This window comes from Parambassis ranga, chromosome 20 (assembly GCF_900634625.1).
Source record: "Parambassis ranga chromosome 20, fParRan2.1, whole genome shotgun sequence".
Lineage (NCBI taxonomy): Eukaryota > Metazoa > Chordata > Actinopteri > Ambassidae > Parambassis > Parambassis ranga.
Window position 1 is genome coordinate 5,599,285 of NC_041040.1, and position 27,096 is coordinate 5,626,380.

A 27,096-nucleotide genomic window follows, 5' to 3' on the forward strand; every position below is an offset into this window, starting at 1 on the left:
TGGGCTTCACTGGATTCCAGGAAACTGTTGGTTACACCTGTGCAATATCCTAAACACGGAGTCATGCTGTATCTTCAGATGTTTTAACTTTATTCAGTGCTGTAAATCCCATAAAAGTGAGTTTATGTGTGACTGGTGTAGCTCAGTGTATAAAAGTATGCAGACAAAACGTTCAGACTACACCTTTAACTGCTGTTTCTACCTACAATAGAGTCAGGATGCATTTTGAAGTAGCATGAACCTAACAGTGTAATAACGTTTATTGAAATGCCTTACCATTGCATTAAAAAGCCGTGCATGAGCCTTATCTCTCTGAGCATCAATGCACTTTTCCAAATGCTTGTTAAATAACTAATTGTGTTGCACAGCACAGGGCAGATAGGATTTTTCATTCCTGCTTCATTCAGGGAACTCAATCTGGCGCCCACCGGTATCAGTGTCATTTTAATCTGCAGGTAGAACGGCAAGTCCGATTCACGCCCCGCTTATGAATTTCAACCTGGAGGAAATATGATTTTGGATTGATACATTAAATTATTGCGTGCCAGACTGTAAGAATTAAAAAAAGTGGATAGTCTTCGCTTCGATGTAGCGAATCGTATTCACCTCAAACTTCATTATGCGATCTACTTTGCATACGTTATTGTGACGGGTACGTGTTCTCTGACACTTTCCAATAAAAATGTGTGATTTCCTTTTCCAGTCTCTCACGTCTCTTTTTCATCTTATTTAACACGCAGCCCTCTCACACCTTTATTCACTTTAATGAGACCTGTATCATGTTGGAGAATCTCACTCTATTCATCTGGCTGTAAATGCAGTGATATTGGAATAAGCATTAATAAGAGCAAACTCCTGAGTGCTGTTCTACCAGCGGCTGATGACACTTTTTTTTTCATCCTTTAGGAAAACCATATGGCAGCTATGCATGCATTCTGACACATACACCATCTGAACATTTGGTGACACCGACCTCTTTATAGCAGGATAGAATATCTCAGATAACGTGTGATAAACCAGTTTCTATGGCTTTGTTTCCCAGGAGACAATCAATCGTTACTTGTCACATTAACCACAGCTGCTACTGTTAGCCTACAGGTCAGGTACATGCAGGCCACCACAACATGTGTGCCGTGGATCCACCAGTTTGTTGCCTATTGCAACATGGCACTGTGAGACTGTAGCGTTGTGGGGAGCCCAAAGGAAACTTATCAAAATTCAAATTAAGTTGGGCACCAGACAAAATTTAGTTTGTCACTTTTAAGTTACTAGATTACCTTTTAGCCCCACACTACAAACAAATTTAACAAAAAAGACGGACTCAGAAATGCTGTCAACAAGTTATTATTATTATATTAAATGGTAGACTAAGGGAGAGTCCAAACTGGACCAGGAGATTCAGGTCCATAAAAATAACATTTCAGCAGTCTCTGAAGGAAATCCAGACTAATAGTCCATTGGCCAGATGAGATAACGGTACCACTCAAGGTGGCAACGGTTGCTTATACTTTTTGAAAAGATACATGCCTCTAGATTTAGGCGCTAATGGCAGGAAAATGTGTGTAATAAAAGGTTTGAAGAGCTCCACTGTGTACTGTACTTTTCAAAAGTATTCACAAAAGAACTTGAATAAAAGCCCAGAGTGTCCCCTTTAAAATGATACCAAACATAATAATATAAGTCATATGGACCTGAACGGGGGAAGGTAACTGTAACAGCTGATAACCATAATTTAGCTGTGACTTCAGAAGAGTTATCAGACCAAAATGTTTACTACAGGCATGTATCTTTTCAAAAAGTATAAGCAACCTTTGCCACCTTGAGTGGTACCGATATCTCATCTGGCCCATGGACTATGAAGTTCTGGGGGGGGGTCAGGGAGATCACAGAGGTGAGGCGAGATCAGGCTGCCACACAAAGTTTGTCCCACATGTCCTACAAAGCCACCACCACTGCATTATTACTTTCCTTTTTGGTAGTCGAAGAGCACTCAGGTTGTCGCACCCGCTCCCCTGTGCCTTTGAGCCATGCTGTGGCGGTGATTTTGGGCAGTTGGTGTTGCTACAAGACGATGTCATATAGTGAACAACAACATGAAAGGCGATGAACACACCCAACAAGTCTGCTACTCTGTTTAAGACAGACATCCAACAATCTAAATTCATAATCATGACTCACAAGAAATACAAGAAATGAAAAGAACGTTAGCTGACACAAGCTAACTGACCAAGTTTTAGAGCTACCATGTCCCACTGAAATGAAATCAACCCAAAATGCCTGCGACCCACTTCAATCGATGAGTTTGCACACACACACACACACACACACACACACACACACACACACACACACAGACTTCCATTGGAGATCAAAATGGGGCTAAGAGTGTCAACACAGGACTAAACCTCATCAAACACACAAACACAAATGTTACTATGAACTGCTGGATTTTTAGTAAACAATCAAACTTTAGCCAACAACAACCTGCCAAAAATGCCACATCTCAACAACTAGGAGCAGAGCTTAATACAAACAGCAATGGCATTAGACACAAGCAACATATCTCTGTAGCAAAGTGTAAATCTAATAAAATACTTTAAAAACTACATATCTGAAGATACACACTCATCCTTCCATATCAGTACTCGTATGGATGGATGAAGCTGGATGTTCTGAGTGTCCTATAGAATGTCGGTCATATCGACGGAGCAGATTTCATTGAGAAACAGCATGAAACTGGGAGACAGAATACACGGTGGAGTCTCACCTCTCCATCCTCGTCTATTAGATTAGAGCTGGCTGGCCGTGACCAGCCGCTGGAGCAAATTGTCAATTATGATGTTTATTGTAGAGCACACAGCCGACTCTGTGGCCTTAGGGGGGGAAGGGTGGATGCTACAGAGGAGGCATACCTAAAAACCTCCAACCCCTGAGCCTCCCGCTCTCTCTCTCTCTTTTTCTTCCTCACCTCATTCTTCCTCCAGGCTAATTTGGTGGCCGGTCTGTATGACACCTGCCACCGAGCCTAACAGAGATAACCATTTCCCCGTGGATTTCCCCTGGGAGTGGCAGGAGGAGGAGGAGGAGGAGGAGGGAGGCCTCTTTAATAATTGTCTGGATGATCTCAGGGATGAGGAAGGTAGGGATGCTGGGGCGCTGCTGCATCTTCCTGAAATGGGCCTGTTTAAATTTAGTACTTATACTAATATTTATGCTAATACTTTGGTTCTTTTAATGCGTCATTTTAGCATATACTGTAGTTTTCGGGCAGGGTCTGGTCTCTCCAAAGCCACAAAGCAAAACAAAGCAAAGATTAGGCAAATAAATGAAGTAAATAAAGTCATATTTGAGACGGGACACGTGTCCTCTGACCAATTATTCAACGTGGAATCGCATCTAAATGTGTCATTTATCAATAAAACTATGAAGACAAAATAAAATTACAAGATTTTGTGGTTTTATTCACATATACAGTACAAACATTCACTTTTTATTTGTTACTGAAGTGCAATGTACAGACCGTAGCAGCAGTTCTTCATAGACTTTAATTTACATCATAATTAGACGCTTTAGGATCTCTGTCACATCTTCAACATCTTATGTACATATGTACACTCTGTGATACTGTCACTCAGACGTGCCTTATATTTATTATCTCTCAAAATAAATGTGTGAGAATCTGTGACCGTGAGCAGCTATTATGAGGTGATGACGAATGTGATGACAAATGATGTCGGTTATGAAGCTATGGCCGCTCGTACAACACGTCATGCTGATGAAAGACAAACTCTAAACTCACACACACAGACGACGTCTACACAAAAACCGGCAACAGCAGCAGATTCACTGCTTCACAGCACGAATTTAGTTCCTGATCACTTCCTGTGTGTACATCCCTGTTCAATCTATAATGTGTTTAAATGGGGATTTTCAAAATAAATGTTATTAAATTACTACATTTAGGTAAAAATATTAGCGCATATTTTAGACTTTTACTTCATTACATTACCCAAAACTGATTGGTGGCTATACCAGAGCATTCTGTGTCGGCCTCAAAGGAAAGAAAGAGATCTGTGACGTCTGTAAACATCTTTAAGGAAATTTACAAGTACTTAAGGCTTTCACTTAAGTGGGATTGTTGATCTAACACTTCTACTTTTACTTATTTGCTGAATAATTGTGAAGCATGATTGGCTTGGGCTTCTGATATCTGTGGAGTTTGTAAGAAATCCACGAAAATATGCCTAAAGAACATAAATAAGGCTTTTTATGTTTGTTTTGAAAACACCTGGAATGGGTCAAATTTATATTAAATTGGTAATAATAGCAATAATAATTAATTAATTAAAAAACATGAGTAGAGTCAGTGGTAGCCAGACTTTGGTTTTGTGTTTGTTATTCAGACCAGATTGTAATCCTTCTACACACATAGGTCAAATGTTGCAGAGGTAAAAAAATAAAACTGTCGCTCAGCTATAAATCCAGCTTCACTGACAGACAGAACCCATTAATGTTCTCACTGCCACAAGCATACAGCATGTGCACCAAGAACACCACACGCACACACACACACTGTGTGATATGGGTTTAAGTCTCATTCTGCCTGTTCATGGCTGTAGTGACGTGCTGTTTAAACCGATACTGAATCAGAAAACAAACAGTTTTTGTGTAAACTCGTCTTGTGTGTCAAATCACTCGCCTCACTAGTAAAGGGTTAATTCTCTCTTTCTTTGTATCAAACCTTACCTCAGGACACATGATGCCGGCATTAGAGAAACCACTAGATGTCACTCTCACTACTTCAGTTGTACCCTGACTGAGCTGCTGCTGCCAGTTTGGGTCCCTCCAACAAAATTCCTTAAAGAGACTACAGCAACGACAGACTGACACAGTCATAACGAATACACACACACACACACACACACAGTGTTGTTTTGGTGACATCATGTGAAGACATAAAATGGAATGGTGGTGATCAGGGACCTCTGCCCCCCTCACAGCTTACAAACCTGACTCCACCTTCACTATTATCCATCTGGGGAATGAGGGGGTGGGGTCATGACCACCATCCAGGTCAGCAGGGCCTCACTAATGAGTCACAACAAAAACTTGCTGTTATTGGTGATTTGGTTGAATTAGGTGCATCCGAGGTCATCCAAGTCAAAAAAGAGCAAGAAATACACCACCTCCTCCTCCTCCATCAACCTCCACCTGCACTTAGGTGAGCTGTAATGGCTGCATTAATGTAGCTCCCCTGCTCTCTACCCGGTGTGGTGAGGACGAGGGTGGGAAAAAAAGAAAAGAAATGAGGGGTGTATTAACCTGTCGTTGTGTCGTGTCAAACTCTGCCATGCTTGAAAGGTGGCAGGAGGGAGGGGGAGAGGAGGAGGAGGGAGGAAGAAGATGGAAACGAGGACAAGAGGAGGGAGAGTCAAAGGGTGGGTTAAGGGAAGGAGGACAAAGATAGAAATGAAAGAGGGGAAGGTGAGGCGGGCCGCTCTGAAGCAAACGCTCTGTCCCCTTCTTTGCTCACTCTCTCTTCCTCTATCACCCGTCACCCTGACAGGGCCGGTAATTGGACGTGGACCTCTCTCTCTCTCTCTCTTTCTTTCTCTGTCTCTCTCTCTCTCTCTCTCTCTCTCCCCCATGGCTCTGCTCCTCAGCAGGAGCCTTGGGGCCCGGAAATAGCTGATGACAAGATAGCGGCTGCCTTTCATTCTGCTCAAGGTTACCCCACCCTTCCTTGACAGCTAAAGAAGAGGAGGGTGTGTGGAGGGGTTGTATTTAGGTGTTTGCGTAAACCTGTGTGTTTGTGTGTTAAAAGACGTATTTTTGTGTCCCTTCTCTTTTCACTCCGTCTGGCTGACCTTGTGTGGACAAATGACGTGGACACACAATGAGGGTGACAGCCTCCAGTTCAGAGGTTACACATCCGGACATGACGATGTGAAACATGGTTTCATCTTACCCTAAAAAAATAAACAAACTTTATTCACACACACACACACACACACTCGCTGTGTTCTTCAGACTGACAGCAGGAACTGCTCCTGCTCCGGGGGTTTTTTGACCCAGGTACCGAGGCCCGTGTCCTGTAGCGATTTGAACCACTGCTGCTTCACTGTCTGGTAAGGGCGTGCCGCCATCTTGGCCTCACAGTACATGAGCTGGCGGTCCACCGAGCTGGACACGTGGATCCCCAACTGAAGAGGCCCGAACGAGGAAAGCAGGAAAGAGGAAGCAAGGAGCGGGGAAAAAGAAAGAGAGCGAGAGTCAGATAAAAGCATCACAGACGTGAAGACATGGAGAAGGAAAACAGGAAAGGAGGAGTAAAACTGGGACAGGGAGGCTAAAGGTTCAGCAAGTGTGTGTGTGTGTGTGTGTGTGTGGAGGGGGGGGGGGAGCAAAACAAAACGAATGAGCCGGCACAAATGCATTTGGGTGGGGATGTGTGAGGGGGGGCTTCAACAGCTGTGTAATCTCCCCATTTAAATTTCACAAGCAATTGAACATTCTCTGTGCTTTTTGTGCATTCCTATTGTCGCGAGGGGAAACAATGAAGATCGGCAGAGAGACAAGTGAGAAGGAAGAGAGAGAGAGGGAGAGAGAGGGAGAGAGAGAGGGAGAGAGAGAGAGAGAGAGGGAGAGGGAGAGAGAGAGAGGAGGAGAGAGCAAAAGTTTCTTTTGGAGATTAGTGCGACTGCTCTTGCGTGGCCCTTATGCACGGCGCGCGGGGAGCACTTAGGGTGGGGGCCTCCTCGAGTACTTCTCCAAATAATTATGGTTTCATAGTCATTATGCTTTAACGGCCGCCATTTGGCGTTGCAGGCAGTGTCTGTTACATAAAGTGTCAGAATGGAAATGAAAGTGCGGCGGGCAGAGATCCGAGCTGCCAGTTTTTGAGAAGCCGCATAGACAGCAGATGTTGCCAGGCCGACAAATTTATCTACAACACAAGAGGAGATTCCACTCAGATCTCTGTAGCTTTTACACACGTGTCGGCGCTTTGGGAGCGTCGCCATGCATCCCTGCAGCACTATGAGAACCCGGTGGCCGTTAAATTCAGTTTGTTATTGACCACAGACGACTGCCCCTCTGCCAGGAACACTTATTCATATGAAATGTGATTATTGTTCAGGCGCATATTAATTAAATACGATATCATAATACTTTAGCAGAATGTGAAAGATACATTGAGGAAAGTGTTTTTAATTAACTTTAAAATGAGTTACTCACAGCAGATATTTCCACGTGTCACAACATGCAAAAGAGTGTCGTAATTATCACTGACAATGGCTGTGTTCCATTTAGATTTGACAGCACCCTGGCTCAGTCAGGACCACTTAAGCCAAAGAAAAACTCAATTTCCATTAGCAGTAAGTTATACCTGGCAGTGGAGAACGGTCTACGGCAGGTAGCACCTCACGGTTCCTCAGCACAGAAAGGGTCACCTGGATAATTTCACTGTGTACTATTCTGTTTTAATGATCTCATACGAGCCTTCAGAGCCCCCGGTGACAATGTAACAACCACAAATCTTGCATTGTGTACTAACGTTGTCACTAAGTCTATAAACCTCTATAATCATCTTTGAGCCACCTCAGAAGAAGCCAGCATATCAGAGCTGCATGACGACTGCAGAGCCACACACTACAACGGCGAGCTCAACAAATCACACCTACTTATGCAGAGACAGCACCAAAATAGTAAGACAACTAGACAACTAGAGTACAGTGCTACAGAAATAATCCTGGACTTGCAGCAGTAAAATGTTTCGACTGGGTTTGAACACTCCAGCCCAGATTATTTTAGTAGTAGATTTAATATCACTTAGCATCCAAAGTCAGGCTGTCCTCCTCTAGAACGCATTGCAATATTATAATATATAATAAAGTGTAAAAAATATGGATGAAGCGCGATGTGACGTCACCCACAGGTCTCTAAGGAGCTGTTTTGAGTCCCTGTGGCAGCATCTGAGCTCACCTAAAGTCCTTCTTGTGGAAACAAGAAGCTTCAGATGTGAGCTGCCATCTGTGATCCATTTTTAAATTTATAATATAATGAAAACAAGTTATATAAAATGTACCTTTTGTACATTTGTTATAAGATGACAACTTCAGTTGCAGGATTGGCACCTCCACATGAGCTTATTTCTTCAGCCCTACAACTAACCTTTCAGTACTTTTCAATCAGTTTGCACAATTTAGATTTTGGAGTTTGGAATGAAAAACACAGATGGAAAAGTTCCTTCTTTAGGATTCAAAGTTATAATTCTCAGTTTGAACACATTTCAAGTATGTAACGGGATAGTGACAGAGCAAGATGCTAAGCTCTGAGAGGCGGCTGTAGTCTGTAGTTTAAATATGCTAATTAGCGATTAGCTGCTAGTTAGTGTCTTGTGTGACGTCTGTTCTCACCTTGCGGTAAAGTCTGCTCCAGCGGGTGAACAGGGCGTGCTTGCAGAGGCGCGAGGGTGTCCCTGAGTCCCGTCTCCGTCCCGTCGCAGTGTTCACCACCTCCAGCTGCGTGTCGCCCAGCGTCCAGTTGACGCTCACACAGGAGGCCTTCCCCGGCTGCTGGTACTCCGCGCTGCTCAGTCCTACAAAAGCAAGGCAAAGAGGCCGACTGTTAGTTGTAAGTTCAAACATTCATTCATCTTTGTTGTAGATAATCACTTCAGAGAAGTGTTTCACATGTGACGCACTGGTGAGTAAAAACCGGCAGCGGTGTTTTTTTTCCTCCACTTTTTGTTTAACCTTCCTTCACCCTCGGCTCAGTCACTACCTGAGGCTAATGACGGACATAAAGTTTTGCAGTGCAGCAAAATGCAGAGTCAACCTGGGCCTGAAGCCTCATGGATGTTTACGTGACGCTTTGATACAACCTCAGAGAGAGACTGGGTGAGACAGGGAAGGGAAATCAAGCTCTTATGTCCACACAGTTAACTGGTGAGTGTCACCAGCTACATGCTGTAAATATGATCTCCAGCCACAAAGACGGAGCGCTGCCACTCTCCTCCATCCTCTTTGACATAATTAGCAAAGCGCACAAAGCGATCAGTGGAGGATAGAGACACAGAGGGAGAGTGGAGGTCAGCGGCGGTCACTTTGGGTTTCATGGAGAGAATTAGCTGTCTGCATTGAGGACACAGGTGTTGGCAGAGCTGCCGGGCCTGTGGCAGAAACGGAGCTGACAGCAGGGTGAGAAACAAATGAGGGCTCGGGGCAAAAAAATGTCCTGAGGAGGCCCGACGTGGGCGTTTCATAGTAGCCGGTCTCCCAGTGAATTCTGGGCAAGTAAAAGAATGACGTTTTGATTTACAGGGTAATGTACAGCCTGAAGCAGAATCACACAGGACACAAGCCAGCCAGAAGTTTACTCCTATTAGAAGAAGCTGAGAGCCGTGTATGAAATTTTCGCAGACACTTTTTCATTTGACTGCAGGGCTATGAACACTCAGATCAATTGTTAGCTGACGATAAATGCTGTCTGAGAGGTGTTAACACCTGATAACACCGTAAAATTCCAGTTACAGAGATTTGGTAATGTGTAAGATTTATAAACACTTGCAGTGTGTTTTTTTTTAATGGTTTAAATGGGGGAAAATGTTGTGCTGCTTTTCAATGTTTTGCTGTTAGTGCTACACTGGAGAAAGTCAATCCAGCTAGAGTAGGATTGAATCCGGATAGCCTTTAAGCTGGATATGTTCAGACCTATTTTCAAATCTGGCTATTACACACACGGGTCCATGCTCAATCCGGCTTGCTTGCGAATCCTCCAAACCACTAGGTGGCGCCTCGTAATGTAAAGAGTTCATCCAGGCCGCGTGCGCGCATGCGTCATGCATTTTTTTGTCCCGTGTTGCCTGTTTTTTCGTTTTTTCTAGTTCAAAAAAGCAGTTTAATCCTTTGTAGCCCTGTCGAACATTAACTCGGAGCAGTTGTCATAGTTCGACGGTTGTTTACATACGGCTTTTGTACGCGACCCGAACAGTGTCCCCGTGAACCGGAAGTATCGCTAGCTGCATTTGCGTTCAGACCTGAGACACATTTGAGCCAATGCGGCTATCCCAATATATCTGGATTCGCGTTGTTCAGTCTCAGAAAAGGGTTAGGGTATCAGGATATATCCAGATACGGCCCGAATCCCAGTCTAGCCGGATTGATTTCCCCAGTGTGGGGGTCTAGGATTCAAGAGATTGGTTTATCAAAATGTTTGTCAAATGTTGATCAAATTCTGAAAGAAAATTATATTTAATAACATCATTAACGTAGTGATTGATATAAGTATTGATATCCACAAAAGATGTTGTTTGGTGCAAAAACCTGAATTTTTAAATTTGATGAAGTACAGTGATCCATACTCTTCCTATAGCATATGTCTGAACCAATATGGCCGCTGCATTAAGCATGTTTGTAAGTAGCAGCTACCAGTGATGCATCTACTTTTGTCAGTAAAAGTTTGTGGCTTCATCTTTGGACGGTTTGACGTCCACATCTCTCCCTACATGTAAAAGATTGGGTGTGAGATTCAGTATTTATATAAAGATTTAACACCTTTAATATTTTATCCAGTCATATATCTGTAAAACTGTCATCATGAATGAACTGCTGTCCTGGATTTCAGCTTGACTTCCAACCCACTTGCTGTATTTATTATCTTGCAATGTTAAAGGCATAGAAAAGCAGCAGGCGCAGCCTCTGTGACGGCTGAATTACAGCTGCCTCTGATCTCATCGTCTGACAGACAGCTTGTTGTAATACAATACCTGATCTACAATACCACAATACATGCCCGCAGATCACCCCCCCCCCTTTTCCACACTCATTTCCCCGGCTTCACTCTTCCATTCACCAATCTCACCTCTCCTTTTCTGTTGCTCCTTGGAACTGGAATGAATCACCTGCCACACTAACAATCCTCCAAGTCTCTTATTACCCATCTCCTCTTTGAACAAAGGACCCTCCTATCCATCCTGTCTTTTTCTCTCCTTTCCTCTCACTCCATTCATGGCTCATTTCATCTCTTCAATGGGTTTGACTCCTCTGTTTCTGTAATAGCCAATTTGATTTTTCCTTCATTGAAGACTTGATCAATTTCTCTTCTGGGACGTGTTTGGCAGACATGAAAGAGAGTATTAGGATCCTTCGGTTATGGGATTCATAACTGATGCTGCTGTGTGTTCATGTGTACAAACTGCATCTACCCAGCCATTAAAGGTTTTTAAATGTGCTCCTCATGAAAGGAGAGCAGCAGCAGCAGAGGAAGCAACAGGTATGTAGAAATATGGTCGCACAGACCCGTGTCAGACTGTGTGATTGTTTCAGATGGATAATCTGAGTCACAAAGCAGTTTTGTCGCCATGAAACAAACGGCAAACTCTAAAAGTCGACCATTATTGTGTTCTTTATCTCCCGCTGTTCTGTTTCCTCTTATCCTGAAACAACAAAGCCCTGCGACAGTTTCTGTTCTCTTAACAGCCAGACAGGAGTGAAGGACAAGTCAGTCTGTCGATGTGTTCAGCCCTCGGGGTTCAGGTGGGGCTGCTTTGGTTGTGCGCGATAAGAACGAGCCCTGCGATCCCCAGGAATTTCCTCTGGGGGGTGTTGCTGTTAAATAACCCTGGACTCACAATAGCCGGGGAGCTCATCAGAATCAATGAAAGGACGGTGGAGGAGAGGCGAGGAAGGTTGGGGGAGGAGGAGAGGCGAGGAGAGGAGAGGAGAGGGGGAGACGCATGCAGACATCTGAATGCGCTGTCTCGCTCTCCCTTTTCCAGCCTGTCTCTCTCTCTCATCTGTCTGAGCTCCCTTCACATTGAATGGATGTCCGATAAGAGCTGTGATTACATTGATTTGGTGTAGGGCCATCTCCACTGTCTGTCCATCTCCCTCCCATCCTTCACCTTTCTATCCTTCAATAGACTCTTGCTACTCAAAGTGCTGCAGGTGCAAAGATCTAACACACACACACACACACACACAGAGTCGGCGTGACAAATGTTAGACAGGAGGCCGGCAGGGAAAAGTCCACAGTCATTAAACAAACTGTGCACTTACTGTGAGATTTATAATAAAAAATGTGATATTTTAGGTATGAAGGATGATTACAGTGATCATACCTGACCAAAGTTCTCCATATTACCACATCTAATAGAAGAAACTCCGCTCCAGCTGAGTCAGATGTCTCTATTTAAAAAGGCGTCGAGCAAATCATGAGAAATGCCGGCTAAAGCCGTGGATGGAGGCTTCAATGTTAAACCCGTCCAGGCTTTCACCACTAGAGGACAATTTAGCACAATTATCAATCTTGATGAGGACAGGCCTTGCAAAATATTCATCCTCATGGCACCCAATTACCCAGAGTGCCCCTGTGCCCTTCAAAAAGAATATCCAAACCCTGATGCAAGTAGAATCCATACAGAGGTGCGATGAAAGATTCATCCATAGTGTGTGTCTGACATGATATAATGTGCTGTCACTGCCTTTGTTCTTATCAATGATCCCCAGCGGCCAAACGCGCCCTACATCTCTGTGTGTGGTTGTCGCTCAGCGGCTCTGACTGGCCTAGATCTGAACTGATGGCTGATGCAGTTCCTACATGTAGGGTGTCATTCACATCCTTATCCACAGCATTCATCCTCACTACAGAGAGGAACCTCAGGTCTCAGCAGACGTGCCACAACTTCTTGTTTTTTGTTTTGTTATGTCTGGTTGGCACAAAGTAAGAGTAGAGAAGCAGCGGAGCATGAGTGTAATGTGTGTGTGATCTGTTGTGAGGTGACATTTATGAAAATGTATTAAAGGAAATCTATAAAAACTGAGTGGAGCCTGGGTCTGTGGGTATTTTACTAAATTTAGAAACTAACTGTTTATGTTTGTCCACTATTCCAAAATAAATAATATTATGTTTTTAAGAAAATTAACCACAGTACATTTTCCTTTAAAGATGCTATGACAGCTCTAAGGGTTATTGCTGACTAATGCCCGGTTTACACGGTGCGATTTTGGGCTGTCCCAGACGAAAGACGAGCATCGTAGGAGAATCGTGGAGATATCTTTGGTCGTGGCTCTAAACCGGTGGTCTTACGTCGCACTGTGAGGCAGGTTCCACGACGACCGTTGTCAGCGTCTTGCGACCAAAGACAAGCTGAGGTCAGAAATTTAGGATGACTGTCTCAAAGTGTGACAGTTGCTACGACCTGCATCCACGTCTTCCTCCTCCTCGCATGTTGACGTACGACGTAACCTGTGATCGCCTGCCATTCAGTGAATGGGCATCGTACAATCTGCACGCATCAAACTTGACGTCGTACCAAAGTTTTAGATTCACGTTGTGTAGTGTGTCATGCAATGGTCTTATAGGATCGCTAAAAATCGCACAGTGTAGAGACGCCATAACACAAGCTTTCAAAAATCACAGTTTTTGTCTTTTAATCTTCATTTTAAAGCCTGTATTGTTTACCATGTTTACTTGCAAGTCCTTGATACAATTTAATAAGTATAACAACATAGAAAAGTAGTGCACTATTGTAAAGTTAGCACTGCTCAAATATAATTTCTGAGAAAATCCCAGTGTCCTACATATGCTCTAAAAGTGACAAATCATTAGCCAGTGCACTAAGAACTAATGGGTGATCAGGGTGCATAATATTAAAAAAATCAATAGACTTTTATAGATAACTGCTGTGACTATCCGCTTATAGACATTTATGTTGTCACCAAAAAATACCTTAGTGTTAACATTTTAATGGTAATTACATCAGCTGGTGGTAGTGCCCTCTGGTGGTTGTGTGAAAAGGTGCATGCAGAATCAACCCGAGCGAAGCTTGTTGCAGATGGGAGAAATGCTGAATATAAACATAGTGTGTAAGGGCCTGGAGCTAAGTTAATGCATCTCTTTACTTTTTAAGTTGTTGCTCCGTGTGAAGCCTCACTGTTTATTATGTGTGAGGATGTGAAAATGACCTTCTTATAGTCAGTGTGTCACCAAGCTTCCAGCAAAACCAAGACTATATTGTGTGTGTGTTGCAGTCGTACCGCTGAGCAGGGGCTGGTTGCGTCTGTATGTCGCAGGCAGCGGGCCCAGGCGTTCCTGCCGCTGGTTCAGAACTCTGCTCAGATGGCCCGTGTGGCGCAGGCTGCCGACCGTCACGCTGTGCAGGTACAGAGGCTCTACAAAGTGGCTCAGCAATGCCCCCTGCAGGCCCAGGATGTTCCATCTGAGGAGGTAGAAAAATAGAAAGGCATGTGATAAGAGAAGATAGGCGAGTGGTGCAAGAAAGACGGAAAGAGAAGAGAAGAGAGGGGAATCAGGATATAGAGTAAAGGTGAGGAAAAAAGAGAGGGACACATGTGGAAGCTTCATTGACAGGTAGAGACAATTTGATCATTATCTTGATGTGGGACGTGATGAATAACATCCACTGGGCTGACGACACACACACAAACACACATGTTCTCCTCCCCAAACCATCATCACCAACAACACAGCCAAGGGTCAGTACATCAGCATTCATTACATGAAACAACACATTACCATGTGTGCATTCATCAGTGCCACAGAGGTTAATGCACTGCACGGGGAGGCAGGAGAGCCTCCGTGGATCGCTCAGCATGAGGGTGATCACCTCAGGGTTTGTTTGGGGAGATCCACGACTGACACAAAATCACTGAGGCTAATCCTGCTGGCCACACGGACTGATACTGTAGCCAGCTGGTCATGTGCCACCATTGAAACTCCCTCTATATTTAACCAGCAGATGCTAATTCATGGATGCAAAATGATAATTACCGTGTTTATTATCATTCCTGCCTTTCATACACGCAGAGGGGAGCCTGCCGTGTACCTGAGCTGAGGCACAATCAGAGGCTCGACATTGAGCTACTGATTTTAACATCATTGTTCTTTTTGTTAATCAATGTCTCTTTATCATGGATGCAATTACAGCAGCTGCTTGTTTTTTACCCCCCCCCCCTCCTCTTCCTCTCACCGGCTTAATAATCACTCATTATAGCTTCTTTTGCTTCCAGAGCAGTCAATTAACATCAACGGCTTTCTGGGAATCGCTAAACGGACTCACAAAGCAGCGGCCGCTTTACCTGCAATCTGTCGACAAGATCCGTCCTTCCCTCTCAAGCAGAGAGGAGGAGCTCTGTTCAAAAAAAACACACACACACACCCTCTACCAAAACAGAAATACTTTCGCCTGAAATATTAATTTACCCAGAAAGCGACACCGTGAATCAGAAACATCTTCTAATCTCATGCAAGAAAAGACAGCCATCTGGCTCGGGTGTGTGAATCTAAAGCGAGGAGAGGGGAGAGACCTCCTCTCTCTCTCTCTCTTACTGCATCTATCGTTCCCTTCCTCCCCCGGTAAACGCAGACCATTAAAGTAATGTGTTCATCTGCATAAAACTGCAGTGGAATGGAGAACATCATGGTTATATGAAAGCCATTTAGGCCCCCCAATTAAATCCAGCTGTCGACTTCAAATCAAATATTATCAAAGGAGCTTCTCTGTTCTGGGCTTAAGAAAACAAAACCATGCTCATCATCAGGTGGAGCAAGGCTATCAGGGATGTTTATGATAAGAACAAAGATCCTAATGTCCTCGCTGGTCAGAGCTGAACTAACTGTAATAAAGTGCAGTAAGTGAAGGAAGTGGGGAAATAAAAAAGTAATGGGAGGTTGCAAAATGAGTGTGACAGAGGACAAAAAGAGTGTCCAGGGGACTTTAAGATTGCAGCTGTGTGTGTGTGTGTGTGTTGAGTCTGCGGCCCTAAGCTCCTCTCAGTTCCACTCTCCACTCCTGACCTTGATAAACTGGCCCTCAGTGACCCACTCACTTTAACGACGGCCACCGATCATTTACAGCGATATTAAAAAAAAAAAAAAAAAGGAAGCTGTGGAGCAAAGACAGAGCGTCTGCCGTCTGGCCTGACGCAGAAAGGAAAGGAGAGAGGGGGATGGAGGAAGGGAAAGAAAAGCTGGGTGTCCCTTCTCCCTCCTCTGTCACTCTATTTTTTTGTAAAGTAATTGCTTTCACCCCTGTTGGTGACCTGGGTAGATTTAATCACACCATCTCCAGCCCTGGCCAACTGAATCAAATTGGTCAAATTAACAGCGGCTACACAGGAGAAGGGTTCACCTCCCGCTCACACAGCCTCTCTCTAGCTGTCTTCTGCTTCCTCGCTCTTTCTCTCTCTGTGTCTCTCTGTGTGTTTGTGGCAGTCCTTTCACACACACACACACACACAGCAGCGGCTCAGCTGTGGTCCTGTACGGCTCAGTTGGCACAGTGCGGTGCTTACTAAGCTAAATTCATGGCGTTGAGGCCCAGTCCCAGTCATGGCCCATATTTCTGAGGCCCAGTCATGGCGGAAAGAGTGACACTATATTAAAAATCGACTTCAGATATTTCAGAAAAATGCAAAGACAAGGGTGGAAGTGAAGAATTACTATGATGGAGTGTTGTTAGTCTAACAGCTCTGGTGTGGATCAGTCAAAGGGTCAATTAGATTGATCCAGATTGAAATATTTCAGTTGGAAAACCATTAAAATTCCCATCAGCCTCAGCTTTAATGCTTATTTGCCATGAATTAGCACCCGTTAGCGTGGTGGCATGCTAAACTTTGAGGTGTATCAGAATCAAGGTGCTTGGGAGTCATTTCTGGGTCCTGCTTCTTTAGGCTAGCAGCAGGTCCTGAATCTATTGAGCCCCTAATGGGAAAAGCAAATATGAGCACAGATTCTGACAGATTCCATCACCGCATAGTCACATAACTAAATATTTCCACAAGCTAGATCTCCTGAATGTCTGACACTGGTCTGCCAGAGCAGCACACTCCTCATCTGAAAACTAACATTCACTAACATTTTATTAATGTTAAATATGACGATTGTAAATATCCACTAAAAGATATTCACAACAATTTAAATGATGCCAAATTAGAGGACAGGCAGTGGGCACATACCGCACATGTAGGTTGTAGGGATGCAAATTATCGATTAATTCATTAATCGATAGTTGAATGACCTTATTGATCGATTAAAGATTAGTTGATAAGCGGCGATTTTCCTGGGCCTAAGTTTCCCTCAGTTTCACTAAGATTAAAAGCTAAATATTGTTTACTAAATAAAAACTTCATGTCAAATTCCTTAATGAGTGATGAAGTCTAACCGTTTACATAGGTTGTAATGTATTATCTTTGCATTTGAGCATCTTTTCAGCAAAAACAGCATTTAACCCAGTCTCAGACACTTCCTGGATATGAAGAATTCATTGTTAACTTAAAGGTAATTTATGTTAAAATAAAAAAGTTGACTCCTTTGTCCTTTTTCATGCGTACACAAACGAAAAAAATGTTCAGTAAGTGAATGCATCGTCCCCCCCTCCCCCTCCCCTAGTGTGTACACACTTATGCCTCCACTCTTCACACATGAAGACTGTGAAAATGGAGGCGGAAGAGCAAAGCTGTCCTGATTTAGCGTCGCCATCTGTCCGGCGCTGGCCTGCCAACATGTGGACGACAACAATTTAAGGGCAATTTACAGCCTCCATCGTGTGTTGGTGTTTCTGTCCATCTTCAGACATTAGTCAGTCTGATTCAGCACAAATATATATAAACAAACTGTTAATAAATGACACTGCACCAGAATAATAAACACTCCGTCATAACATGTAGGCATGTACCTTGTAAAGCCTGAAACATGTAAAATCAATAGATCACCGTGGGTGCAGGGTTGTATGACTAATATGTTAGCCAGAGAAAAGTCTGCCCAACAGATCTAGAGATTAAAACAAAGCCACGATTAACACACTAATTCATTAGAATTGGATTAGCCATTCAACTCACATATGGGAAATCAATATTCACCAGCAGGATCACAAAAGATTTCACACACAGTGCAGCTCGTGGAAACACACACACCCACACACAGCGATGTGCTGAGGTAAATATCAGACAAACCTCTGCCTGGATCATAAAGCACACATTCAAATGTCTTATATAAACAGCGATCAGTCCATCTCATAAGGAAGATAATCTCCTAATAAAGTTAACCTTTCCACCAACCAGTGTACCCTGCTTTCTTAAAGCAGGCATAAGACGTCCTTAGTGATAGTAAAGTAAAGTAAGTAAAACGGTGCAAAAAAGTGCTCCAATCTCAAGACCAGTATCAAGCATGGGAGCTGCAACCACAACAACCTCAACTAAAGACAGTAGGAACAGCACTTTATCCAGCTGAGACTAGATTTTACAGTTTGAACTCGGGTTGCAGGATGTTCAGCGTGGCAGCACTTCAGTTTTTAGATTAGGCTTAGTGACAGAAACTCCAAATCAGCAGAACACAAGAAGAGCTTCAGATCAAAACCTCAGACCCATGTGAACACCAACACTGACCTGCTGATCTTGTCGGTGCAGGACATGGTGATGAGCTGCTCGCCCTGTAGAATGCCATCCCAGGTCTGGATGGGTCCCCGGCACCGCACCGGCACCGTCCCCTCGCCCGACTCGATTTTGGTCCGCAGGTGGCTCCGGTGCTTCCTCATGAGGTGTCTGCTGCTGTGTACTGAAAACACAAGCATCGTCACTCACTTCACTGTTCGGACGCTCCGAGCTACTGGTTGATGTGTGTGAGTATCTAGGTGTATTGATAAACAAACTTAAAACTATGTCAAGACAAGAAGACACTAACATGCTGCTAACACTGTTAAATGATGTTTATTTGGCAACTGTGAAGTATTTCTGTCGTCCCTGTGACACATACTAACAAAATAAGCGCATCTCTTGAGCATAATGACCGAATACACATAAATAATGTGTGTTTTTTGTCATTATAACCTCTCCGTTCCTCACTTTTTTCCCTTCCCATCCCTCCTTCCCTCGCTTTTACTTTGGCTGATATGACAGCAGCTAAAAATTAAGCCTCGACTTCCAGCTCAGAAATGTTTAAGAACAGTCGGGAAAAAAGGTGCTCAGTAATTTTCTAATCTCTGAAAGCGCACTGCTGAACATTTAAAGGGTTTAATGACTAAAAAAAAATGTTCAAAGGCTTCTCTGATGACAGCGTCGAACTTTCTCTCTCCCTCTCTGTTTCCCATCCATGCTGGTTTCATGTAAATCTCACCATGTACCGCACAAGAATATATACTCACAGAGCTGGATAGCAGCTTCAGTCTGAGGGCGGAGGGGTGGGGGGGGGGGGGGGTATAGTCCAGATTACATTTCTAAACTCGTAGGCTTCCCCTAAAAGTGCTGGGCTAACCGTCTAAATGAATACACAATTTATTTTTCCGTCAGTAAGCAATAAATTATCAGCTAGTCAGCACAGTGTGGCTGAAAGAGGCCAAAGACAGAATGTGACATGAAAAGGATGAAAAAAAAAAGAAGAGCAGACGCTTTTAAACTGCCAGAGAAATGACCCGTCTGTGAGCTTGTGACAGTAAGTGACAGAAACAATTAAAGTAATGCTAATAAAAACAGCATATTTCTGAGGTATGAAAACAGAGACACAGAGGGCTGCTTTCTCACACTCAGTGGTGATTTCATATGGTGAGTTGAGCCTCCCGTCTCCGCACGGCGAGGTGCTGATGTACATGTGGAAATGGACGTTGTCCCTCAACCTGTAGCCGCACTCCTTGTGATGCATAAATATTGACTCCTCCCAGTCCTCTGGCCTTTTACTGTGGCAGTGAGAAAAGAGAAAAGCCAAGAAGAAGAAGAAGAAGAAGGGAGACGGATGAGAAAAGTAGCACCATTCATCACAGCATAGGAAATAGATTTTCACTTTTCTTTTCCAATGATGAAGTAAAGGAGAGACAGAGAGAGATGGACGCTGGCTTCCCCATTCTCCTCCTGTCAGACGGGCTCCTGGACATTACTCAGGCTGCCCAAATAATAACAACACAGACGGGATGGGAGCTGAAGCTATCGGTCATTGTGAAGGTCAAATAATCACCAAACATAAATATATAAATGCCGCGTGGGTTCGGATCAATCTTTAGATTTTGTACAGTGCATAGATATTTTATAAAACGATCGACAAAGAGCGCTCTACAGCAGTGAAGCTGCTCCTCAGCGGTAAACTGTGAGCATGACCAATCTGTGGATTAGTGCTGTAGCTGCTAGCTACCTAAACATGTTTCATTTAGAGGTCATTTAGGGGATTAAAAAACAGAAATCGAGCCATGTTTGGATTAACAGTATGTAAAAGGACACGTGGTTGTTTTCTGTTAGAGCTCATAAATGACTTTGGTGTATATAATCAATCTTTTTTCGGTGTTGGCAACACTCAAATGTTAAAGGTACATACTCAGTATGTCAAAACAAACGCCCAAATTACGGTAGATTAGGATGAACATACAGTGTTGATAATCTGGTCATAGTGATGCCATATATATATAGTTCAATGGCATCATCACTCACTCACACACACACATAATTCAGTACATTTACATAGTTTCAAACTATGCATTCTAATGCAAAGCACGCCTGCAGTCTTTATATAACCTCTCCTCTGTCCTTTCACCGAGTGTAAATATGGCAGTTCTGGCATTTTGTTTGGTCATTTCATTATGAGTTATCTTCCCCATTAGCCATTTTACTCAGCTGCAAAGTCTCCGTACCTGCCATCCAGCATTGTGCTAAGACAAAAAGTCAGTGCTGTGTATGCAAATATGACATTCAACGATCTAGACTTCCATCCACTAATCTGATACATCAGCCTTGCTATCGAGTTCCTCAGGGAGCACAGAACCATAATATATGCTTATGCACCGGAGGCAGTTAGGAGTCAGAACTCATCAGGACTGTCTCTTGATGCTGATAAAAAAGCTCGGTGAGTTGGTGTGCACCAGAGCGCGTTGTACAGGTAGCTAATAGCGACACTGTGGATAAAAAAAAAAAAAGTGCTAAAAACAAATAGGCCACTGAGACCTGCTGCTGAACCAGTTGAGTGTGTGACAGCGTGCTTAGCTGTAGCTGGAGAGAACAGCACACATATGGCTCATTGATTATTGAAAAGTCTCTTGTGAACAAAGCATTGCTGTTTCCATGGAGTTTATTATAGAGGGGAGAGCGTTCTTTGGCACTGCTGTAGGAGGTAACAGCAAACCTGATATACTGGTATTAAGCATAGTGTAATGCATGTTGAGCACCTTGGAACTACAAAATGACTTCTTACTCTATACATGTAAATAACCTGTGAGCTTCTTCCACCACTGTGTGAAACTTGTGACTAACTTCAGAATTCTGCATGTGGCAGTTAGATTTTCTTCCATCCATTTCTAACCTGCTTTGTCCTGTACTACTACAGGGTCACAGTGGAGCTGGAGCCTATCCCAGCTGTCAGTGGGCAGGAGGCGGGCGGGCTACACCCGGAACATGTCACCAGTCTATTGCAGGGCTAATACAGACAAACAAAAACCACCAGACATACTCACACTCACCCCTATGGCCAGTTTAGAGTCTCCAATTAACCTAACATGCACATCTTTGGAATGTGAGAGGAAGTCGGAGAACCCGGTGCCCTGACTTCATTCCAAATTATGTAATATATGCCTTAATATAATCCAAAATCATGAGTTACTGCAGAGTAAACCGGTAGGTAAAGATCTTTCAGGTTAACTTCTGGAAGTTTTCTTCAGGTCCATTCATACAATGATCGAGATATTGACAACTGAGTGGTCACACATAGACCATCCAGACAACCAATCAATTAGTTACATCAAGAATAATCTGGCCATTATCAGGGGATTAGGAATGTAAATACCACAGAGGTTTCAGAGCCACAGACTCAAGTTTTAGAGATCCAGCAGAAGACGGATCTATTTACCTCAAGAAGAGTTCAAGTTGAGAGTAGAGGAAGCGTAGCAGGGCTCTGCGGGCTGTGACTTCAGCGTGACAGTCATTGACCACCTGTCCCTGGTCACTCAGGTACTCCCCATTGATGCACTTGGTGCCCGTGGATAACGCCACCACCTGGGCGTGCCTCAGGTCCAGCCCTGTCGAACAAAAACAGACAAATAGTCATTTTAATTGCTATTGCTGTATTGGTATCAAACTCACATGTTTTCTCATTGAAATTGTGCTGTGTCACATAAATGTTACACAGATGGATGGGTGTCATGACAGCCCAGCTAACTCTGTTTGAACCAGGATAACAACGAGTGACCCCAATGTGACACATGAAACAAAATGCTAAGAGAAAGATCACAGATACAAAAGCCGCCCTGCCTCATGTTGGTTTTCTTTGACCAAAAAAAAACGACACTTTTTTCTCAGTGAAGATTTTAGTCACTGCAAGAAGGCCAGGTGACTGACGGACAGATAGACAGAGGTGGTGCAGAAGGGATGGCGGGGGGGTGTATCAGCACATTAACGGCTTGCCATTCCTTCTTTGGCTGCCACAAATCTCTCCCATCGCCTCTGAAAGTCAGGCTTCGCTGGCTTCTGGCAGACCTGCAGGCACCGCCGGACCGGCACATGAGCTTTTATCAGCCTCGGCCCAGATGGCACTGCGGCGTTAGAGTCCTGACACCTCCACTGATGAGGAGAAGGAAGGAGGACAGGGGAGGAAAAAAGTTGAAGGAGGACGGAGTGAGAGAGAGAGAGAGAGAGAGAGTGTGTGTGTGTGTGTGTGTGTGTGTGTGTGTGGGCAGTTAAGGAAAAGGAGCATGGAGCAGAAGAAGGAAGGACAGTCTGGGGAGGGTGGAACTAGTTCAACTTTTACCTGAGGAAGTAGTGAAACTGCAAAAAGAATTTACTTTGATAATCTAACACTTAGACCTTTATTTCTGAGATAACTTCTTGTTTTAATTTTTCACTTTGACAAAGATACGAGCAAACAGCTGCTGATTTACTTCATATTTAAAAAGCTAAAGAGCAACCTTATCAGTCATCTGGACATCAGATTACATTAGGTCCAGTATTCGCTCATTGCTTTGGGCTCTGTTTTGGTTTCTTACCAACTCCAACCAGGTCATTATGTGCCTCTTTAGTTTTTTTAGTATTAGTTTTCAAGGACCTTTAATACAGATTCTGTATTAAACAGGTACCCTGAAACCAAATTATAATAATTCTGCTGTCTAGTGAGTCATATACAGAGTTTTTCCGGGACACAGAGGAATTTTTGGCGTGCCCCCAGAGAGGTTTTAGTCAGAGCCAAAGGAAAATCCCTCGTGCCAAAATGATAAGAACTGAGAATAAAAATAACATTTCAGCTCATCCATGAATGTGTTTAATAGAGATTTGCATATATATATATTAAAAAGTGTTAAACAAGCAGAACATTTTTTAGGAAAAAATACATAAATACGTAAATATAGACAAAGAACTTTCTCTAGGATTAGTAAAATAATTTAGATATTTATTGTCATAACCCACTGACATCTGATGTTCTGAGTGAGGAAAGACCCTTAGATACATTTATTTACTCACATTTATTTTTCAGAAAAAAACGTCTTTATAAGTAGATTATAGACTTCACCAACACATCATCTTGGGCATGCAGCTGTTTGCACAGTGATTATTTAAATGTGTCAATATTTAGAACCAAATAGGGCATGATTCTGCAGATGTAAATATCACTCATGGAGGAATGGTAAACTTAAAGTGGAGAAAAAGTAGGTTAAAGAAGCTGTACTACTACATAGAAAACATACAATATTTATGACTGTACAGGCCCATAAAAATCTCTATATCATGAGTTCAGTTATTGGCATTCCCTGTAAGCAGTGCAGCCCAATTCCTTCTTGGTGATAAAGCAAATTCAAAAAGGTAACAGACTCTCCCAATTTCATTCTCCTGCTTTTCCTTGCCGTTCCACTTTGCGATTGTTTAGATCAATTTTGCAGTGGATAATTTCTGCAGCGCTGCTCACTACCCTCCCATGAAATTGGCACTGAGGTTGCCTTCAGTTTGCTTGAGAGCGGTGAGGAGGAGGAGGAGGAGGAGGAGGAGGAGGAGGAGAGATGAATGAAAGAGAGAGAGAGAGAGAGAGAGGCCCACAGGCAGTGTGCTGTTTTTAAACCAGAAATAATCAGCTGCGTCACAAAAAGAGAGGGTCAAAAGGAACAAGGTGGAGCGGGGTCAAAGTCCTCGGGCGCTTTTCACGCACAAATACATCCGTTGATTACTAGTGATTCAAAGATGTCACACCCCGGGACACCAGCACTGTCAGGAAGCATGTACATCACACACTCACTATGGCAGCTGCACTACACCTAAACATGTGTTCACACCAAGAGCGACTAAAGCTGTAAAATCACCAGAAGTCATTCGCTTTATATTGGAGAGCGACTAAACGGACTACAGCTACAAAAGTTGAGCAACTAGAGCTGAAGACAGCTGAACTTTATGCAAATTAACCACGACGTGTTTTGGCTGAAAAATACTGACAACCAATCAGATTATAGACGTTCTTCGCTTGTGTGAATCTCAGGGAACACACTCGGAAACTTTGGTTCCTACTGTACTTTAGTTCCTATCAAAATGGCGTGCGAGAAGTTGATCGCAGGGCACCCGGTGTTGTACGATCCTAGTCTTGATGCCACAAAAAGGCCCTGGCCTGGGACGAGGTGTCACGGGTTGTTGGTTAGCCTGCTGAGTTAATGAAACATGTGAGAATTTTTTGTTTTTTGGAGGGGAAGCACTAGCTCCAAGTAAAGTCCTAGCATACGGCTGTCAAGCTGTCTGTAATAAAAGCATATGGCTCCTTTAAATGGAAAAGAAAAATCAAACATTTTAATTTCTCACGTCATGAACAGAACTTTTTTATAAGCGAGATAAATGGCGTGAACGCACGGTAACACTGTCAGAGGCCTCTGACAGGAAGACAAAGCACACACCAACTCACTATGCCAACTCAACAAGTAAACACACACTCTGTGACAGCACATGGGACTTTTTCTGTGAGGTGCACACAGGTATTTATTTAACACAGTGTTTTGATTATTGTTTCTTGCTGCACCTGAGTGGAGGGAAAAGTGAGGTTGAGGAGTGGTAACGATCAAGCAGAGCAGTGCAATTTCTCTGTCAAGAATTAAAGGGAATTTGTGCGGGTACTGCTTGCCTGCCAGGTCAAAAGTGTGAGCAAATTGCACTCATATTTATCTGACTGACAGCCAGAAAAATCACATTTAGGATATTACCAGGCTTTTTTTTATATTGGAAGATATTTTGGCCAGTTTAATGTATTTGACTCTACATTATGTTCAGCCGTGGGGAGTCTGGTTCCCACAAGGGAGAAGCTTTTGTGGCTCCATCTGTTCCAAAATTGCCTGAGTACTGTGGAAAAGACTCTACTCTATTGGGGGAAGTGAGGCTTATTGGTCATGACTGTGCCTAAAATTTAAAGTGCTTCTGAGTAAGTGTGCCAAAATGTGGGCTGCACACCTGCACCTCTGACTGTATCTGAGCTCAGCCAGTTCCTTCAGAGTGCAGGTCAACACATTTATCAAACAGCTACAGCATGAACTTCCGCTGTGGTTCTGTTTAATGTTGCATCACTTCCACCCCAGAACACTCGGCCCACTCCACTGGCTTTCTCTGCATGCTGTCAACCACCAGGCTGCTCCATTTCATTTCACTCCATATTACACAGCACAGAGATAGACTGATATGAGAGCATCATAATGCCCATAATGCAACTCTATAGTGTCTTTAATTTGTCACAGACTGTAGTGAAGCTAGGGCTGGAGCTACTCTTCAATAATCTGTAGATGCTGCAGTCAAATGAAGATGTTAGTTTCATTGTTGTCACTTAGAATAGATATGAGAAACCCACCAAGTAAAACTGCTACCAAACAGGGTTACCGTGGGAACTGAAGATGCCGTCTTTATTTTTAGGGTTTATAAGTAATACTAATCAATGAGATGTTGGTAATGATTTTCAATGAAAACACCCACACTATGATAAAAATAAGTATAAATTGTTCCAATCTAAAATCCTTTGGCTGACTCCAGCTCTGAGGTCACTCACTTTAGATAACACAGTTTCACGCTTTTGCATGCGCCCAACAATAAAAGCCATAAAACACTGTACTAACCATGTAAAAAACAAAAAAATAATCATATTGCAAATTAAACAAGAGAAACTCTACTACTAGCACATATAAGTCATATTTACATTACTACACAGTTCTACTACACTTGTTCTGATATACAGTATAATGATAAGACCTATTGTATAGATGACTTATAAGGTGCAGGCAAGGTATGTGCAAATTAGCCCACAAGCTCAGGAGGTCCTGAAGCCCAGTGTGAAGTTCACACTGGGGAAATCACACTGGAACGCGAATCCGGATAGATCGTGATCCACCACTCTGAGCTGGATTGGCTCCGTTTTTTTTTTTTTTTTTTCCGTCAGGGCTACAAAGGAATAAACTGCTTTTTGAACCAAAAAAAAAACGAAAGAACGAGCAACACAGGACAAAAAAAAAAAAAAAAAAAAAAAAAAAACGCATGACGCATGCGCACAAACGGTCCCACCACGGCCTGAACGGACTCTGTATATTACGAGGTGCCACCTAGCCGGGTTAAGCCGGATTGAGTGTGGACACGTGTGTGTGATAGCCAGATTTGAATATAGGTCTGAATGTATCCAGCTGTATCCGGATTCCATCCTACTCTAGCTGGATTGACGTTCTCCAGTGTGAACGAGGCCTATGTTATCTTTACTACTGTCGTTGTTGATGAAGATTCTCAGTCATCCAGGTCATCATATGTAGAGAAGATTGAAGCAAGGCGTCTGGACCTGTAGAGTTTTCTAGAAGACGTTTCGCTGCTCATCCAAGCAGCTTCATCAGTTCCAATTTGACCCCTCCTGATATGTTAATGGGGCCCTGTAGCCAAGTAACACTGATTATGTTACATGACATACCTTATAGGGCCCCTCAGTCAAGTAACCTGGGATTTACCATATCATATGTCTTAATAGGACCTAAATCATACACCATGAGTAATGTTATTCCCCCATGGTCGTCTTGAGGGAGCCCTTTTCCCCGTCTAGGCCCAGGGCGCCGTTGGCTCACTCTCTGTCCTTGCCACTCACAGGGTAATGCATAATAATCCAATACCTTTGTAAAAGGTT

At 43.3% G+C, this 27,096-nt stretch overlaps 1 protein-coding gene across 1 annotated transcript in view; it reads right to left on the reverse strand.

Moving 5' to 3' along the window:
* Nucleotides 1-6,026: 6,026 nt before the first annotated feature.
* Nucleotides 6,027-27,096, reverse strand: part of adarb2 (adenosine deaminase RNA specific B2 (inactive)) — a 138,409-nt gene continuing 117,339 nt past the window's right edge. The window contains exons 5-10 of the mRNA XM_028433209.1: nt 21,841-22,009; nt 19,539-19,690; nt 18,408-18,576; nt 14,040-14,221; nt 8,418-8,599; nt 6,027-6,203 (exon numbers count right to left, since the gene is read on the reverse strand). Coding sequence (XP_028289010.1) covers nt 6,027-6,203; nt 8,418-8,599; nt 14,040-14,221; nt 18,408-18,576; nt 19,539-19,690; nt 21,841-22,009 — 1,031 coding nt within the window. The remainder of the gene's footprint in view (nt 6,204-8,417; nt 8,600-14,039; nt 14,222-18,407; nt 18,577-19,538; nt 19,691-21,840; nt 22,010-27,096) is intronic.